The sequence below is a fragment of the Pseudophryne corroboree genome, chromosome 5 (genome assembly GCF_028390025.1).
Source record: "Pseudophryne corroboree isolate aPseCor3 chromosome 5, aPseCor3.hap2, whole genome shotgun sequence".
Taxonomy (NCBI): domain Eukaryota; kingdom Metazoa; phylum Chordata; class Amphibia; order Anura; family Myobatrachidae; genus Pseudophryne; species Pseudophryne corroboree.
In genome coordinates this window covers 843121782-843142493 of record NC_086448.1, presented here as the reverse complement: position 1 = coordinate 843142493, position 20712 = coordinate 843121782, and the positions used below count along the sequence as shown (strand labels likewise).

Below are 20712 nucleotides of genomic sequence, written 5' to 3'. Positions count from 1 at the left end.
GTAATGGCGCTCCTGCAGGGCGAGGGGAGCACAGTGCTGAGCGCTGGGCAGTAATTCAGGTGGTAATGGTGGTCCTGCAGGGCGAGGTGAGCACAGTGCTGAGTGCTGGGCACAGTGCAGTAATTCAGGTGGTAATGGCGCTCCTGCAGGGCGAGGGGAGCGCAGTGCTGAGCACAGTGCAGTAATTCAGGTGGCAATGGCGCTCCTGCAGGGCGAGGGGAACGCAGTGCTGAGCCAGTGCAGTAATTCAGGTGGTAATGGCGCTCCTGCAGGGCGAGGGGAGCGCAGTGCTGAGCGCTGGGCACAGTGCAGTAATTCAGGTGGAAATGGCGCTCCTGGAGGGCGAGGGGAGCACAGTGTTGAGCGCTGGGCAGTAATTCAGGTGGTAATGGCGCTCCTGCAGGGCGAGGGGAACGCAGTGCTGAGCGCTGGGCAGTAATTCAGGTGGAAATGGCGCTCCTGCAGGGCGAGGGGAGCACAGTGCTGAGCGCTGGGCAGTAATTCAGGTGGCAATGGCGCTCCTGCAGGGCGAGGGGAGCGCAGTGCTGAGCACAGTGCAGTAATTCAGGTGGTAATGGCGCTCCTGCAGGGCGGGGGGAGCACAGTGCTGAGCACCGTGCAGTAATTCAGGTGGAAATGGCGCTCCTGCAGGGCGAGGGGAGCGCAGTGCTGAGCGCTGGGCACAGTGCAGTAATTCAGGTGGTAATGGCGCTCCTGCAGGGCGAGGGGAGCGCAGTGCTGAGCGCTGGGCACAGTGCAGTAATTCAGGTGGAAATGGCGCTCCTGCAGGGCGAGGGGAGCGCAGTGCTGAGCGCTGGGCAGTAATTCAGGTGGAAATGGCGCTCCTGCAGGGGGAGGGGAGCGCAGTGCTGAGCGCTGGGCAGTAATTCAGGTGGAAATGGCGCTCCTGCAGGGCGAGGGGAGCGCAGTGCCGAGCGCCGGCCACAGTGTAAAAACAAAGGCAAATGCATTTTACAATGTAATACATTTGTTTTAAAAGGAATGTAGTTATGTGACCAGCAGGCAGGAGGCGCCTCACAATACCCAAGAGGGACTATTCCCACTCGTGGGTGTCCACGGCATTCTGCGGACGGGATCCCGGCGTCGGGATGCTGATCGCCGGGATCACAGCCTCAACCCACTTTAAAATATATGTGCAGCAGTTGTGAGCACAGGTTCTGCGCTGCGGGGTAAAGCCTGGGCAGGGTACGGGCTCAGAGTGTATATTCTTACAGTCTCTAAAATGTGGGTTAAATTAACATTTTAAAAAGTATAAAAATTTACTTACTTGCATCCCTGGTGGTCTCGGGGGTAACCGGAGCTCTTTGTGGGCTGCTGGAACCCCCAGACCCCTTCCACGAGAACAGACTGCCTTTCCAAGCAGCCTTCTGAATGAGAGTGGCATGGGAAGGCAGAGGAAAAGCTTGCCAACCCAGCCAGCTAAATGGTTTCAGGGCGCCCCATTGGTGGGCAGGATACTTTCCCATGCCACTCATTTAGAATACCGTGGTCTGGTGTTCCAGTGGGGCTTAGGGCTCCTCTGCCGGCACGTAGGAGCCACAGGGGCCCTCGCCCAGAGGAGGGGCTGCACAGTCCTGGCCAGCAGGTGCCACTCCGGAACCACGAGCCATATAGCTATGGCAGAGGAGGGTCTGCTGCCATCTGGCGCTGGTTTCTCGGGAATGTTTTTGAGGACAATTTAAATATTCAGGGCTTTATTTACTAACAAGCGTGTAGTCATAGCTGATGATTAGATTTGGCATATATTGCCAGTCTACCAGTCAAAGCAAATAATGATCTGCGGCTACAGTAACTCGCCGGTTAGTAAATAGTCTCACGCAAAAGACTCGGCGGTTCTCAAGAGTGTTTTTATAATAAAAATGTACTTGTGCATGTGACAGACGCGGCTGCTGCTAGGGTATGAGGCAGCGCAGACCCAGGAAAGCTCACGGAATAACCAGAGGGTCAGTTATAACAATGACAGTACAGTCCGCAATAAAACTCACGGTCCAGCTAACCTGATATTGTGGCAGCAAATCTGCTGATCTACATAGACTGGCGCCACCTTGTGTCTATTACTGTGTACTGCGATCCTTCTGCAAGCATTCAAAATGTCCTTAAATGTTGGTAGATAATCAGTGATACAGTTCTATTGAGTAGTTTACACGGGTGTCACGACTATGGACTAATTGAGATAATCAAGAAATGATTATAATAACGTGCTCAAGACATCACCCAAATATCTGTTGTATAAGGTACCATGGCTTACAGTAAATCTCTGTAATGTACAGTGCCTTGCTATTCACCCCCCTTGGCTTTTTACCTATTTTGTTATATTACAACCTGTAATTTAATTTATTTTTATTTATTTTTTTAAATCTGAATTTTATGTGATGGATATACAGACAATAGTTGGTGAAGTGAAATGAGAAAAATTTCTATAAATAAAAATTTGAAGATTAGCATGTGCATATGTATTCACCCCCTTTGCTATGAAGCCCCTCAAAAGTTCTGGTGCAACCAATTACCTTCAGAAGTCACATAATTAGTGAAATGAAGTCCACCTGTGTGCAGTCTAAGGGTCACATGATCTGTCAGTATAAATACACCTTTTCTGAAAGGCCCCAGAGGCTGCAACACCACTAAGCAAGAGACATCACACCATGAAGACCAAGGAGCTCTCCAAACAAGTCAGGGACAAAGTTGTTGAGAAGTACAAGTCAGGGTTGGGTTATAAAAAAATATCCAAATCTTTGATGATCCCTCGGAGCACCAACAAATCCATCATCTTCAAACGGAAAGAACATGGTACCACAACAAACCTGCCAAGAGAGGGCCGGCCACCAAAACTCACAGACCGGGCGGCAAGGAGGCCATTAATCAGAGAGGCAGCACAGAGACCAAAGGTAACGCTGAAGGAGCTTCAGAGTTCCACAGCAGAGACTGGTGTATCTGCGCATGTGACCACAATAAGCCGTACACACCATAGAGCTGGGCTTTATGGAAGAGTGGCCAGAAAAACGAGATTTATGGTAAGAACTTACCTTTGCTAAATCTCTTTCTAAGAGGTACACTGGGCTCCACAAGGATTGGACAATGGGGTCTAGAGTAGGATCTTGATCCGAGGCACCAACAGGCTCAAAGCTTTGACTGTTCCCAGAATGCACAGCGCCGCCTCCTCTATAACCCCGCCTCCCTGCACAGGAGCTCAGTTTTTAGTTAACCAGCCCAATGCAGTAGCAAGAAAAGAGACAACGGTTAGTAACCACATACACCACACTCTCACGACAGGAGAAGTGTCAGCGGCTAATGCCATACCAACCCAAAGAAGCTAAGTGCGTCAGGGTGGGCGCCTTGTGGAGCCCAGTGTACCTCGCAGAAAGAGATTTAACAAAGGTAAGTTCTTACAATAAATCTTGTTTTCTGCTGCGGGGTACATTGGGCTCCACAAGGATTGGACAATGGGGATGTCCTAAAGCAGTTCCTTATGGGAGGGGACGCACTGTAGCGGGCACAAGAACCCGGCGTCCTAAGGAAGCATCTTGGGAAGCAGCAGTATCGAAGGCATAGAACCTTATGAACGTGTTCACAGAGGACCATGTAGCCGCCTTGCACAATTGATCTAGGGTCGCACCACGTTGGGCCGCCCAAGAGGGTCCAACAGACCGAGTACAATGGGCCGTAATGTGAGCAGGAGCTGACAGACCAGCCCTCACATAAGCATGTGCAATCACCATTCTAATCCATCTGGCCAGGGTCTGCTTGTGAGCAGGCCAGCCCCGTTTGTGAAACCCAAACACAACAAAAAGAGAATCAGATTTTCGAATAGAAGCAGTTCTCTTCACATAGATACGGAGAGCCCGTACCACATCCAAAGACTGCTCTTTGGGAGACAAATCAGGAGAGAAAAGAGCCGGCACCACAATCTCCTGATTAAGGTGGAACAAAGAAACCACCTTAGGCAAATATCCGGGACGAGTCCTAAGAACCGCCCGGTCACGGTGAAAAATCAGACATGGGGAACTACAAGACAAGGCACCCAGATCCGACACTCTTATAGCAGAGGCAATAGCCAGCAAGAACACCACCTTAAGGGAAAGCCACTTAAGGTCAGCTGAACCAAGAGGTTCAAACGGAGGCTCCTGCAACGCCTCCAAAACCACCGCCAAGTCCCAAGGAGCCACAGGCGGGACATAGGGAGGTTGGATACGCAACACACCCTGAGTGAAAGCATGAACATCAGGTAAAGTCGCAATTTCTCTCTGAAACCACACCGATAAGGCAGAAATATGAACCTTGAGGGAGGCCAGACGCAGGCCTAAATCTAGGCCCTGCTGCAGAAAAGCCAAAAGTTTGGCTGTACTAAACTTGGAAGCGTCATAATTAAGAGATGCGCACCAAACAAAGTAGGAATGCCAGACCCTATGGTAAATCCGAGCAGAAGCCGGTTTCCGGGCCCGCAACATAGTTTTAATGACTTCTTCAGAAAAACCCTTAGCCCTCAAGACGAAAGCTTCAAGAGCCACGCCGTCAAAGACAGCCGGGCTAGGTCCTGGTAGACACAGGGGCCCTGAAAGAGGAGGTCTGGGCATTGTGGAAGTAGAAGTGGACGCTCTGACGATAGGCCTTGCAGGTCAGAGAACCAGTGCCGTCTGGGCCACGTCGGAGCTATGAGAAGCAGATTTCCTTTTTCTTGCTTGAACTTCCGAATTACCCTGGGCAGGAGTGACACCGGAGGGAACACGTACGGCAGCCGAAACCTCCACGGCACAGACAGCACATCCACGAATGCTGCTTGAGGATCCCTTGTCCTTGCCCTGAAGACCGGAACCTTGTGATTGTGTCGAGAAGCCATCAGATCTACATCTGGAAGACCCCACTTTTCCACTATTGAGTTGAAACACTTCTGGATGGAGGCTCCACTCGCCGGCATGCATGTCCCGACGACTGAAAAAGTCAGCTTCCCAATTCAGGACTCCCGGAATGAATATTGCCGATATGTCCGGTAGATGGCGTTCCGCCCAACGTAGAATCCGTGAGACTTCCTTCATTGCCAAACGGCTTCGAGTGCCGCCTTGATGATTTATGTAAGCCACTGTGGTGGCGTTGTCCGACTGTACTTGAACAGGACGGTGCTGAATTAAATGCTGGGCCAGGTTCAACGCATTGAAGACCGCCCGCAATTCCAGAATGTTGATCGAGAGGAGAGATTCCTCCTTGGTCCACCGACTCTGAAGGGAGTGTTGCTCCAGCACCGCGCCCCAACCTCTTTGACTGGCATCTGTCGTCAACAGGACCCAGTTGGATATCCAGAAGGGACGGCCCCTGCACAACTGTTGGTCCCGAAGCCACCAAAGTAGCGACAGACGGACCTCCGGAGTCAATGGGATCATCTGAGACCTGACCCGGTGAGGCAGGCCGTCCCACTTGGCTAGAATCAGCCTCTGGAGGGGGCAAGAATGGAATGGAGCATATTCCACCATGTCGAATGCTGAGACCATGAGGCCTAGCACCTGCATTGCCGAATGTATCGACACTTGCGGACGAGAAAGGAAGCAACGAATCCTGTCCTGAAGCTTCAGGACTCTCCTGAGACAAGAACAACCGCCGGTTGCGAGTGTCCAATGGCGCTCCCAGGTGCACCATGCTCTGAGCAGGGACCAGGGAGGATTTCTTCCAGTTGATGAGCCACCCGTGGGCTTGCAGAAACCGGACCGTCATATCCAGATGACGTAGGAGAAGTTCTGGGGAATTTGCTAGGATTAACAAGTCGTCCAGGTACGGCAGTATCCTGACCCCTTGACGGCGGAGTACCACCGTCATCACCGCCATTACTTTGGTGAAGACTCGCGGAGCCGTTGTTAAACCAAAAGGTAACGCCCGAAACTGGTAATGGAGGCTGCCAATAGCAAACCTCAGGTATTGCTGATGTGACGCTGCTATTGGAATATGCAGGTAAGCATCCTGTATGTCCAGGGAGACCATGTAGTCCCCAGGTTCCAAGGCCAGAACTATAGTGCAAAGGGTTTCCATACAGAACTTGGAAACCTTCACAAACCTGTTCAATGCCTTGAGGTTGAGAATGGGCCAGGAGGACCCATTCGGTTTCGGGACTAGAAACAGCGGAGAATAGTACCCCTGGCCCCCTCTGAGCAAGAGGCACCTGTACTACAACTCCTGTGTCCAGGAGGGTCTGTAACCACCGAATGCAGAGTATTTGCCTTTGTCTGGTCCGATGGGACGTCTGTCTGGCAATATCGATGAGGGGGTCGGTTTTTGAAGGCTATGGCGCAACCTCGAGTGACGACTTCCCGTACCCAGGCATCTGAAGTGGTCTTCAACCATTCCTGGGTATACCCTAGAAGCCAGCCCCCCACCCTGGGATCCCCCAGGGGGAGGCCCGCCCCGTCATGCAGCAGGCTTATCGGTCTTGGAAGCTGGCTGACGGGCCGCCCAGGCTATTTTGGGCTTCGGCTTACCAAGTTTGGAAGTGCGGGCCTGCTTGTGGTACGCCTGACCTTTTGCTTTACCTGAAGGGCGAAAGGACGTACCTTTAGCCTTCGACACAGAAGGAGCTGTATTTGGCAGACAGGCAGTTTTGGCAGCAGCCAAGTCAGCCACTATCTTATTTAAGTCCTCCCCAAACAGAATACCTCCCTTGAAAGGGAGTACCTCCAGGGTTTTTCTAGAGTCCAGATCCACAGAACAGGATCTCAGCCACAATATCCGGCGAGCCAGGACTGACGTAGTAGAGGCCTTGGCTGCTAGGATACCGGCATCAGAAGCCGCCTCTTTAATATAGCGAGAAGCTGTGACAATATGACAAGCATTGTCTAGCATGGTCAGAGGAGATTTCAGCATCTAACTCCAAGGCCCACGCTTCAATAGCCTCGGCAACCCATGTAGCTGCAATAGTGGGCCTTTGCGCAGCACCCGTTAGGGTGTAAATCGCTTTCAGGCAACCCTCCACATGCTTATCCGTAGGCTCTTTTAGAGACGTGACGGTAGTGACAGGCAGAGCTGAGGAAACCACCATCCTAGCCACATGTGAGTCCACTGGAGGAGGCGTTCCCAAATTCTTAGACAGCTTTGGCACGAGGGGATAGCGAGCCAGCATTTTCTTTTGAGGCACAAACTTCGTACCCGGGTTTTCCCAGGGTTCCTGACGTATATCCACTAGGTGGTCAGAGTGAGGTAAAATTTGCTTAACCACCTTCTGACGCTTGAACCTATCTGGTTTCTTAGGAGGGACGGATGGCTCGGGATCATCCGTAATCTGTAGAATTAACTTAATAGCCTCCAAAAGATCAGGAACATCCACATGTGAACTACCCTCCCCATCAGCAGTATCTGAGTCAGAACCTGTGGGGTCAGTGTAAGCGCCATCTTCATCAGACGAGGTGTCAGTGACAGCAGTGGATTGTGAGGAGACAAGCGCTCGCTAAGAGGACCCCTTGGACTTAGGCGAGCGATGGTCAGACTTTTTAGTAGTCAGGGACCACATACGCTTGTACCGGCATTGGGGGTCCCATAGAGGGTGTTAGTTTATGAACTAGCGTATGCAGAAGCGTGGAAAAAGCGGCCCACGGTGGGTCAGTATGTGCCTCCGTTGCCACAGTCCCACTGGTGGGGGGCAAGGAGCACCCAAGAACCAGAGCCCACAGCTGCTATATTCTCCTCATATGTGCCTGTGGCTTCAGCAACACCAGCAGTGTGTTCAGCCCCAGAACCGTTACCCTCAGAAGCAGACCTGTTATAACTTGCAGTATGAGGTAACACAGTACAATTATCAGCAGCACAATACCTCTTACCCAAACCCCTGCGCAGTGTAGTCAGCACCAGCAGAGATAAAGGAGAGATATGGTGACTAAATCACAGAGAAAAATATGTAATACAGTATATCTTTGTGAAAATCCTATATTAGATAACACCTGACGCACCAAGCCCCCTCAGGTTATAGAATATAGGGATAGCAAGTTGAGTGACACGAGATGGACACCACTCAGCTATCTAATGCACACACAGATCGTCACAGTCTGTACAATGCAGAGGTTATTACTGACAATAATACTGCACTGGACTAGCTTACACAGCTATATAACAATAGATATAACACTACACAGTAAGAACTGGATGTATATCACAGGGTAATTGTACTATATAAACCCCTGACTAAATGCACTCTTTCTTACTATCACTGACTAATAGGCAGGTAGAATACTTAAGTGTCATGTAAAGGCACAGCGCTGACAACCAGGCGGCTTTACATAGGAGGATTTGCCCAAGCAGTCCCAGGAACAGTGAGCTGAGGGATAATGGCGCCGCAGACTCTGACTCGGAGTGAGGAAAAGACAGATATGCAGCTCCAGGGCGGGAACACTTGCTAGAAATGGCGCCTGGGGCTGGGGGAGGGGCTTCAGGTCTAAGCCTTATCCCTCTGCTGGCAAAACCACCGGGTACTGTGGTAGTGTTCACTCTAGGCTGTTTTAGCAGGGCGCCGCGCCCTGCCCGTTTTTTAACAGGCAAAACCCGCCCTGCCCCTTTTACGGCGCCCTGCTAGAACAGCCGCCCGCTCCCTGCCCTCCCGGCGTGTATAGATGCTGTGCGCATGCGCGCGGCATCCATTCACGCATTGGGAGAGGGCTGGGGGAAGCCCAGCACCGACGGAGGTGCTGGGCACGCCCTCAACAGTGACGTCGCCGGCCACAGACGCTCTCTATAGTAGCGTCTGTGGGCCGCACCGCCCCCTAAAATGACGAAGGCGTGGCCACGCCCCTAATTTGCGTGGCCGCGCCCCCATTTTGGCCGCGCGCGCTCGTGTGCCCCCGGAGTCCGGCGCCCTGCCCCTTTTCACTCCTAGAGTGAACACTACTGTGGGCGATATAAGAATTGGTTTAGAGAGAAAACCTGACCTGCGCCCATGCCCTGGTGATCTAGTGGGATCGCCTGTACTGCCACAGTGTCCACCTCCAGCGCGCGCGGCCCACCTCCCACTGACCGCGCTGGATCGCGATAAAGACCGGGTCCCGCAAGCGGGACCCACTCACCTCCTCCCGAAGCGCGGCCACGCGATCCTGGAGAGCCTCAGCCGTGTGTGTCTAACGTGAAGAAAGCCGGAGCCTCCGCTGTAGGTACCCGGCAACCAGGGCTCGGGAGTGTACAGCGCCGCTGGGGAGAGCCAGAGCTGCAGCAGAGAATGTCACAATACATTTACCACCACTGCTGCCCTTGAAGTCTTCACTTTTTCTTCATAAAAAGCTTTTCTCAGGGCTGCCTGGAGCAGCCCCTCTGTTATGTGCCAGCTTACTGCAGCACCAACTACAAAACTGAGCTCCTGTGCTGGGAGGCGGGGTTATAGAGGAGGCGGCGCTGTGCATTCTGGGAACAGTCAAAGCTTTGAGCCTGTTGGTGCCTCGGATCAAGATCTTACTCTACACCCCATTGTCCAGACTTGTGGAGCCCAGTATACCCCGCAGCAGAAAAAGCCATTACTTAGTGTTAAAAATAAGAAGGAACGTTTTGAGTTTGTCAAAAGGCATGTGGACAACTCCCCAAATGTATGGAGGAAGGTGCTCTGGTCAGATGAGACTAAAAATCAGGATTTTGGTACTTACCGATAAATCCCTTTCTCCGATTCCACAGGGGACACTGGAGCGCAGTTACAATGGGGAGATAGTAGGCAGTAACTGGGAGCTGGCAATTTAAAACGAACACCGTGGCTAGCTCCTCCCCTACTATATCACCCTCCAAGCCCGTCTACACAAAACTGTGCCCGAGGAGAGCTGGAATAAACTAACGTTAAAGTAGAGGAGGTTAACGAAGCCCTATAAACCAGGATAACACTAAGCAAACCTGGAAACCTATTAGAAAAAAAGGTTAACCTGAACAAAACAGTCACATAGTGACCTGTAAACCGTTAAGCGAAAAAGGAGGAAACAGCGCTGGGTGGGCGTCTAGTGTTCCCTGTGGAATCAGAGAAAGGGATTTATCGGTAAGTACCAAAATCCTGATTTCTCCTTCATCCACTAGGGGCCACTGGAGCGCAGTTACAATGGAGACGTCCCAGAGCTCCCAAGACGGGCGTCCTGTAAAACCACTCGGCCAAACTGCGAAGCAGAGGCCGCAAAAGTGTCAAACCTGTAAAACTTGACAAACGTATGTCGGCCCGACCAAGTAGCCGCACGACAAAGTAGTCATGGAGACCCCACGGACAGCCGCCCACGAGGACCCCACAGAGCACGTAGAGTGCTCCAAAATTAAAGATGGAGGTTCCCGAGAAGCTGCCAAATAAGCTTGTCTGATGGTCAGCCGAATCCATTGAGACAAGGTCTGCTTAGAAGCCGGCCAACCACGGCGGGCTGCATCGTATAGAACAAATAAGAAGTCAGACTTCCGAATAGCCGAAGTCCTATCCACATAGATCTTGAGCGCCCTGACAACATCCAATGATTTCGAATCCGGGGAGTCCTCAGAGAAGGCCAGAACCACAAGCAGCTGATTGATGTGAAACATCGGACACCACCTTAGGTAGAAAAGACATGCGAGTACAGAGCTCGGCCCTATCAGCATAAAACACCAGGTAAGGAGGTCGACAAGAGAGAGCCCCAAGTACAGACACCCGTCTGGCCGAAGCCAGAGCCAGGAGAAGGACCACCTTCCAGGTGAGATGTTTCATCTCCACTGACTCAAGAGGCTCAAATAATGAAGACAGCAGAAAAGAGAGAGGACCAGTTTGAGGTCCCAAGGTGCTGTCGGAGGGCGAAAGGGAGGCTGTATTCGTAGAACCCCTTGAAAGAAAGTCTGAACTTCCGGCAGCTAGGCTAATTTCTTCTGGAAGAAAACCGAAAGAGCAGAGACCAGTACCTTTAATGAACCCAGTCGTAGCCCTGCCGAGAAACCCGCCTGCAGAAAACTGAGAAGGCGGGCTAACTGAAAAACTGAAGGATAAAACTCTCGTTCACACCAGGCTACATAAGCCTTCCAAATGCGGTAGTAGTGAAACGATGTGACTGACTTTCGAGCCTGGAGCATAGTGGGTATAATCGTACGAGGAATCCACTTCCTTTTCAAGATGGCCTTCTCAACAGCCACGCCGTCAAACGTAGCCTGCGTAAGTCTGGATAAAGAAAAGGACCCTGTTGTAGCAGATCGTCTCGTAGTGGCAGGGGCCAAGGCTCCGCTACTGACAATAGGTGTAGGGCGGAGTACAAAGTCCTGCGTGGCCAATCCGAAGCCACCAGGAGGACCAGTGCGTCTTCTCTCGATGCGTTGCAGAACCCGAGACAACGGAAAAGGAGGAAAGAGATACAACGAACCGGAAATTCCAAGGAGCTGTGAGGGCATCCACGGCCGTCGCCAGGTCCTGCGTCCGAGTAATACAGGGGCAGTTGTTGGTACAGGCGGGATGCCATGAGGTTGATCTGTGGTCTTCCCCACCGGCGGAGCAGCTGACAAAAGACCTGTGGATGGAGTGACCACTCCCCCGGGTGCATGTCCTGGTGGCTGAGATAATCGGCTTCCCAATTGTCCACGCCCGGAAAGAATATCGCCGACAAGGACAGAGCATACTCCTCTGACCAGAGGAGGATGTTGGTGACCTCCCTCATCACCGCACAGCTGCGAGTGCCACCTTGACGGTTGATGTACGCTACTGTCGTGGCGTTGTTATTTTGTCCTATTTGTTGTTTGCTTCACAATAAAAATAAAAATCTTAAGTTGTAGCCATGTTCTGTGAATGAAATAATCAAACCTTCAAACAATACATTGTAATTCCAGGTTGTGAGGCAACAAAACATGAAAAATACAAAGGGGGGTGAATACTTTAGCAAGGCACTGTATGTTTTAGAGGCCTCATATGTAACTAGACATACCGTATCTCGCAACCATAACAATGGTTTATTGCCCAGAGATGGTAAGTGTTGGGAAAATCCTTTCGATAGAAAGGACAATCTAGGCTGACACTCCAAGTGAACGTATATAGGGGAAAATACATAATTCATATCTGGGGAACTCATAACCAGTGGAACCTGAAGTGTGTCACTGATAGATACAGGCCACGTAAGGAAGCACTAGAGACAAAGGGGGTAATTCCAAGTTGATCGCAGCAGGAATTCTGTTAGCAGTTGGGCAAAGCCATGTGCACTGCAGGGGGGGCAGATGTAACATGTGCAGAGAGAGTTAGATTTGGGTGTGGTGTGTTCAATCTGCAATCTAATTTGCAGTGTAAAAATAAAGCAGCCAGTATTTACCCTGCACAGAAATAAAATAACCCACCCAAATCTAACTCTCTCTGCACATGTTATATCTGCCCCCCCCTGCAGTGCACATGGTTTTGGCCAACTGCTAAAAAATTTCCTGCTGCGATCAACTTGGAATTACCCCCAATATACTCTCCCAAGAAATTCATATAACATAATCATGGTTCCTATGCATATTTGTGGAAATCATTCCCTATTAAGTGAACTTAATGTCATCTCTCTGCTAGGTTTACAGAACCCAGGACGAGGTCTCTCCTAACCACGGGGAAATAAAACGGAGCAACAACACACCAGCACCCCTCTAGCCGTCTTGTCACAGAGGAAGGCTTGGGTAAGAGAATATTTTTTTTAAATGCACAAATTATTTTAGAAATGTCCGGCTCTTGCGGCTGTATTTTACTACTGAATTGTCCATACCTCTAAGCTGTACCCGAGCAACAAGTTATTACAGAGAGTACCCGAGTGTCCCATTACTAATATTTATTTGTATTTAGATTTTCTTCGGTCAACTTGTTCTCACCATTTTTAATCAAATAGCATTGGGAATTTTGGCATATTTAAGCCTCCTTAATAAGGTTCTGTATTTGTGTTCTTACCCCATCAATATCCCAGGTCAGAGGCTCAGTGTGAAAGGAGTGTAGATGTAACCATACCGCAGAGCACTCAAGTAAGTGACACTCACCCACAAACACCAGTGTCTGGTAATTTTCCTTCATCACATCCTTGTAGAGCTCTTTCTGCCATTCCTCTAAGCTCCGCCACTCGTCCTCTGTGAAATACACGGCGACATCATCAAAATGGACAGGTATCTGCGGAAAGAGACAGCGAGCATTAGTGAGAGAGACCCCCGCTGCCAGGGCACCTTCTACTGCACCGGCCCCCCTAACCACCATCACTACAGCATCTAGCACTGCTCCCCCTGCAGGAGACCCGACCTCTACTGCACCGGCACGCCTAACCTCCATCACTACAGCATCTACCACTGCTCCCCCTGCAGGAGACCCAGCCTCTACTGCACCGGCCCCCCTAACCTCCATCACTACAGCATCTACCACTGCTCCCCCTGCAGGAGACCCGGCCTCTACTGCACCGTCCCCCTAACCTCCATCACTACAGTATCTACCACTGCTTCCCCTGCAGGAGACCCGGCCTCTACTGCACCGGCCCCCCTAACTTCCATCACTACAGCATCTACCACTGCTCCCCCTGCAGGAGACCCGGCCTCTACTGCACCGGCCCCCTAACCTCCATCACTACAGCATCTACCACTGCTTCCCCTGCAAGAGACCCAGCCTCTACTGCACCGGCCCCCCTAACTTCCATCACTACAGCATTTACCACTGCTCCCCTCGCAGGAGACCCGGCCTCTACTGCACCGGCCCCCCTAACCTCCATCACTACAGCATCTACCACTGCTCCCCCTGCAGGAGACCCGGCCTCTACTGCACCGGCCCCCCTAACTTCCATCACTACAGCATCTACCACTGCTCCCCTCGCAGGAGACCTGGCCTCTACTGCACAGGCCCCCCTAACCTCCATACCAACAGCATCTACCACTGCTCCCCCTGCAGGAGACCCGGCCTCTACTGCACCGTCCCCCTAACCTCCATCACTACAGCATCTACCACTGCTCCCCCTGCAGGAGAGCCGGCCTCTACTGCACCGGCCCCCTAACCTTCATCACTACAGCATCTACCACTGCTCCCCCTGCAGGAGACCAGGCCTCTACTGCACCGGCCCCCCTAACTTCCATCACTACAGCATTTACCACTGCTCCCCTCGCAGGAGACCCGGCCTCTACTGCACCGGCCCCCCTAACCTCCATCACTACAGCATCTACCACTGCTCCCCTCGCAGGAGACCCGGCCTCTACTGCACCGGCCCCCCTAACCTCCATCACTACAGCATCTACCACTGCTCCCCCTGCAGGAGACCCGGCCTCTACTGCACCGGCCCCCCTATCCTCCATACCTACAGCATCTACCACTGCTCCCCCTGCAGGAGACCCGGCCTCTACTGCACCGGCCCCCTAACCTCCATCACTACAGCATCTACCACTGCTTCCCCTGCAGGAGACCAGGCCTCTACTGCACCGGCCCCCCTAACTTCCATCACTACAGCATCTACCACTGCTCCCCCTGCAGGAGACCCGGCCTCTACTGCACCGCCCCCCTAACCTCCATCACTACAGCATCTACCACTGCTCCCCCTGCAGGAGACCAGGCCTCTACTGCACCGGCCCCCCTAACTTCCATCACTACAGCATTTACCACTGCTCCCCCTGCAGGAGACCCGGCCTCTACTGCACCGTCCCCCTAACCTCCATCACTACAGCATCTACCACTGCTCCCCCTGCAGGAGACCCGGCCTCTACTGCACCGCCCCCCTAACCTCCATCACTACAGCATCTACCACTGCTCCCCCTGCAGGAGACCAGGCCTCTACTGCACCGGCCCCCCTAACTTCCATCACTACAGCATTTACCACTGCTCCCCTCGCAGGAGACCCGGCCTCTACTGCACCGGCCCCCCTAACCTCCATCACTACAGCATCTACCACTGCTCCCCCTGCAGGAGACCCGGCCTCTACTGCACCGGCCCCCCTAACCTCCATACCTACAGCATCTACCACTGCTCCCCCTGCAGGAGACCCGGCCTCTACTGCACCGTCCCCCTAACCTCCATCACTACAGCATCTACCACTGCTTCCCCTGCAGGAGACCCGGCCTCTACTGCACCGGCCCCCCTAACTTCCATCACTACAGCATCTACCACTGCTCCCCCTGCAGGAGACCCGACCTCTACTGCACCGCCCCCCTAACCTCCATCACTACAGCATCTATCACTGCTCCCCCTGCAGGAGACCAGGCCTCTACTGCACCGGCCCCCCTAACTTCCATCACTACAGCATTTACCACTGCTCCCCCTGCAGGAGACCCGGCCTCTACTGCACCGTCCCCCTAACCTCCATCACTACAGCATCTACCACTGCTCCCCCTGCAGGAGACCCGGCCTCTACTGCACCGCCCCCCTAACCTCCATCACTACAGCATCTACCACTGCTCCCCCTGCAGGAGACCAGGCCTCTACTGCACCGGCCCCCCTAACTTCCATCACTACAGCATTTACCACTGCTCCCCTCGCAGGAGACCCGGCCTCTACTGCACCTGCCCCCCTTACCTCCATCACTACAGCATCTACCACTGCTCCCCCTGCAGGAGACCCGGCCTCTACTGCACCGGCCCCCCTAACCTCCATACCTACAGCATCTACCACTGCTCCCCCTGCAGGAGACCCGGCCTCTACTGCACCGTCCCCCTTACCTCCATCACTACAGCATCTACCACTGCTCCCCCTGCAGGAGACCCGGCCTCTACTGCACCGGCCCCCCTAACCTCCATCCCTACAGCATCTACCACTGCTCCCCCTGCAGGAGACACGGCCTCTACTGCACCGGCCCCCCTAACCTCCATCACTACAGCATCTACCACTGCTCCCCCTGCAGGAGACACGGCCTTTACTGCACCCCCACATGACTCTGCCACCTCCCCCACCCCTCCCCATTCTATCGCTGCAGACCCTGTTGCCACCCCCCTACCACCGCACCTCCTACAGGGTACCCAGCCTCTACTGCACCATCCTTACCTCACCCCCCTACCTCTATCGCAGCACCCATGCCTCTGATACAGAACTACCCGCTCCCCAGCATCTACTGCACCCCCTAACTTTACCATTAAACCCTAGCAGCTGCACTACCACCCCCCGCAGGGGCCATGGCCTCTCTGCACACTCCAACCATCTGCCTCTATTTCCACAACCCCACTCCTGCAGGGACCCAACCTCTACTGCAGTAACAGTCACCCCCCACTCTCCCATCCACACTGGTGCCCTTTCTTTACTTACCTTTCTTGAATGCAGGACCCCAGAATCCACTGCTTCCCCTCCTGCTTAGGCCTAGATTACCCCTTGCAAAACCCCACACTACCACATCCCCTGCAGGGCCCCCACACTTTACCCTTAGCCCCCCCCCCACACACACACACACACACACACACTGTATGCATCCTATGTGTGGCCAAACACTCTACCAAACACCCTGCATGTCCCCAGACTGTAAAGCACCACATGCAGGGTCTCAGGCTCTGTCACACCCCCTGCTGGAACCCACACTGTACTACACCCATGTATGCCCCCACTCACTCTCTCTCTCTACCACACCCCCTGCAGGGTCCCAGACTGTACAGCACCCCATGCAGAGCCCCCACACTCTACCACACCCCCTGCAGGGTCCCAGACTGTACAGCACCCCATGCAGGGCTCCCACACCCCCTGCAGGGTCCCAGACTGTACAGCACCCCATGCAGGGCTCCCACACCCCCTGCAGGGTCCCAGACTGTACAGCACCCCATGCAGAGCCCCCACACTCTACCACACCCCCTGCAGGGTCCGACTGTAGTGCACCCATGTATGCCCCCCACTCTCTACCACACCCCCTGCAGGGTCCCAGACTGTACAGCACCCCATGCAGAGCCCCCACACTCTACCACACCCCCTGCAGGGTCCCAGACTGTACAGCACCCCATGCAGGGCTCCCACACCCCCTGCAGGGTCCCAGACTGTACAGCACCCCATGCAGGGCTCCCACACTCTACCACACCCCCTGCAGGGTCCCAGACTGTACAGCACCCCATGCAGGGCTCCCACACCCCCTGCAGGGTCCCAGACTGTACAGCACCCCATGCAGGGCTCCCACACTCTACCACACCCCCTGCAGGGTTCCAGACTGTACAGCACCCCATGCAGGGCTCCCACACTCTACCACACCCCCTGCAGGGTCCCAGACTGTACAGCACCCCATGCAGGGCTCCCACACCCCCTGCAGGGTCCCAGACTGTACAGCACCCCATGCAGGGCTCCCACACTCTACCACACCCCCTGCAGGGTCCCAGACTGTACAGCACCCCATGCAGGGCTCCCACACTCTACCACACCCCCTGCAGGGTTCCAGACTGTACAGCACCCCATGCAGGGCTCCCACACCCCCTGCAGGGTCCCAGACTGTACAGCACCCCATCCAGGGCTCCCACACTCTACCACGCCCCCTGCAGGTCCCCACACAGTACAGGGCCCCGGCTCTCCCCCCGCAGCCTCACCTGGGACACGAGCATGGCTGGCAGCCCCCGGCCTCACACCTGTCCACTCTCCCATAATATCACACGGACACACACCGAGCTGCTGGCGGCCGCCGCATCCCAGGGACCGCCGCACTGCACGCCGGGAGATGTAGTCCCAGCTCAGCGCACTTCCGGCGGCAGCGAGACCCAGAGGACTACATCTCCCGGCGTGCCCTGCGCGCCGCCATCTGCGTGCTCCCTCACTGACACAGGGGTCATCACAACAAATCCCTACATTATCCCTACATTCCCCCTCCCCCCTCACTGACCATCACAGGGGTCATCACAACAAATCCCTACATTCCCCCTCCCCCCTCACTGACCATCACAGGGGTCATCACTATCCCTACATTATCCCTACATTCCCCCTCCCCCCTCACTGACCATCACAGGGGTCATCACAACAAATCCCTACATTCCCCCTCCCCCCTCACTGACCATCACAGGGGTCATCACTATCCCTACATTATTCCTACATTCACTCTCCCCCCCCCCCCCCTCACTGACCATCACAGGGGTCATCACTATCCCTACACCCCCCCCCCCCCCCCCCCCCTCCACCCTCACTGACCATCACAGGGGTTATCACTATCCCTACATTATTCCTACATTCACTCTACCCCCCCCCCCCCCCCTCACTGACCATCACAGGGGTCATCACTATCCCTACACCCCCCCCCCCCCCCCCCTCCACCCTCACTGACCATCACAGGGGTTATCACTATCCCTACATTATTCCTACATTCACTCTACCCCCCCCCCCCCCCCTCACTGACCATCACAGGGGTCATCACTATCCCTACATCCCCCCCCCCCACACCTCACGGACCATCACAGAGGTCATCACTATCCCTACATTCCCCCCCTCACTGACCATCACAGGGGTCATCACTATCCCTACATTATCCCTACATCCCCCCCATCACTGACCATCACAGGGGTCATCACTATCCCTGCATTCTCCCTACTCCCCCCCCCCCCCTCACTGACCATCACAGGGGTCATCACTATCCCTACATTCCCCCCCTCACTGACCATCACAGGGGTCATCACTATCCCTACATCCCCCCCCACCTCACGGACCATCACAGGGGTCATCACTATCCCTACATTATCCCTACATTCCCCCTCCCCCCTCACTGACCATCACAGGGGTCATCATAATCCCTACATTATCCCTTCATCCCCCCCCACCACCTCACTGACCATCACAGTGGTCATCACTATCCCTACATTATCCCTACATCCCCCACCTCACTGACCATCACAGGGGTCATCACTATCCCTACATTCCCCCCCTCACTGACCATCACAGGGGTCATCACTATCCCCACATTATCCCCCTCACTGACCATCACAGGGGTCATCACTATCCCTACATTATCCCTACATTCCCCCCCCCCCCCCCCCCTCACTGACCATCACAGGGGTCATCACTATCCCTACATTATCCCTACATTCCCCGACAAACATTCCCCGACAAACGCGTCAGGACTCCTCCCCTTTTTCTCAATGAACACCTGCATATTCCAGGACACAGCTATTCTGCCTGAAATTCTCCGGCAATAGCAGTAAGCAGCCAGCATTTCACACGGAACCAAGCCGCGAGCTCTGTGCGGCATCTGTGACCAGCTCTTAACATCCTCCATCCCGCTGACTACCGGCGGACGGTGCACGTCCAGGTAGTCTAGGAAGAGACTCCAAATACAGCCGGATCTCCGTGGCAGTTTCCATCAGCCTCACACCTGCCTTCTCTACCAATCTTTACAGCACTTATTGGGTGAAGCACCCGCAGGTCAATTGAGCTCGAATCAGTGGTGTTCCGTATATCCAGACACGCTACGTACCCTCCAGCTCTACACTTCACTGGGCAAGTTTTGGACTCACCCGGGGACGCTCGGGTTCACCAGCCCACATGGAGAGGTAATCTCTTTTACACACAACCGACATATGCCGGTCATCCGCATTGAAGTTGCTCATTTCAAACGTGCAGTAACTGTGTCTTATTTAGGAATCACATTCAGCAGCTGTGGCAACAGTGTTTCCCAAGGATTGTAACACATTGTTACATCTGAACTTTTCAATCAGCCAGTTCAGTGAAGTTCCATCGATACAGCAATCATTGCAATAGCTTATATAATTCATGTGTTTTTACATTTATATATGCGGTAAATCAGTAAGTTACGATCAATATTACTATGAATTGTTTCTATTAAGTGGTATTTTTATTAGATCATTGTGAATATTAAATATATATTTTTTACAAATTCATCTGACTCTTTGGTTGTTATAGAACCTGGGAAATTATAGTGTTCGGATGTCATTAGCCTCTATTAATTTCTCTCTCTGGTTATGTTGGTAGGAGTATCGCACAACTCCTTATAGCGGCGAACGTGCTCCTTACACCATTAGTTCCCGGTTCGTTTTATTAAGATTGATCAATTAATAATTGTCAAACACAGGCGCAGCAAAAGATTTCTTCTCATTCCCCTCCCCTCACTGACCATCACAGGGGTCATCACTATCCCTACATCCCCCCCAGCTCACGGACCATCACAGGGGTCATCACTATCCCTACATCCCCTCCCCCACCTCACGGACCATCACAGGGGTCATCACTATCCCTACATTATCCTTACACTCCCCCTCCCCCCTCACTGACCATCACAGGGGTCATCATAATCCCTACATTATCCCTTCATCCCCCCCCCACCTCACTGACCATCACAGGGGGTCATCACTATCCCTACATTATCCCTACATCCCCCCCCACCTCACGGACCATCACAGGGGTCATCACTATACCTACATTATCCTTACATTCCCCCTCCCCCTCACTGACCATCACAGGGGTCATCATAATCCCTACATTATCCCTTCACCCCCCCCCACCTCACTGACCATCACAGGGGTCATCACTATCCCTACATTATCCCTACATCCCCCCCCCCACCTCACTGACCATCACAGGGGTCATCACTATGCCTACATTATCCCTAAATTCACTCTACCTCCTCACTGACCAGCACAGGGGTCATCACAATCCCTACATTATCCCTACATTCCCCCTCCCCCCTCACTGACCATCACAGGGGTCATCATAATCCCTACATTATCCCTTCATTCCCCCCCCACCTCACTGACCATCACAGGGGTCATCACTATCCCTACATTCCCCCCCCCCCCCCTCACTGATAATCACAGGGGTCATCACTATCCCTACATTATCCCTACATTCACTCTACCCCCTCACGGACCATCACAGGGGTCATCACTATCCCT

General features: G+C 53.5%; 1 protein-coding gene across 1 annotated transcript in view; it reads right to left on the bottom strand.

Moving 5' to 3' along the window:
- The window catches only part of LOC134929528 (zinc finger protein 777-like), a 43843-nt gene extending 26297 nt beyond the window's left edge, over window positions 1–17546 (bottom strand). The window contains exons 1-2 of the mRNA XM_063925124.1: window positions 17410–17546; window positions 12940–13066 (exon numbers count right to left, since the gene is read on the bottom strand). Coding sequence (XP_063781194.1) covers window positions 12940–13066; window positions 17410–17424 — 142 coding nt within the window. The 5' untranslated portion in view covers window positions 17425–17546. The remainder of the gene's footprint in view (window positions 1–12939; window positions 13067–17409) is intronic.
- Window positions 17547–20712: the final 3166 nt, after the last annotated feature.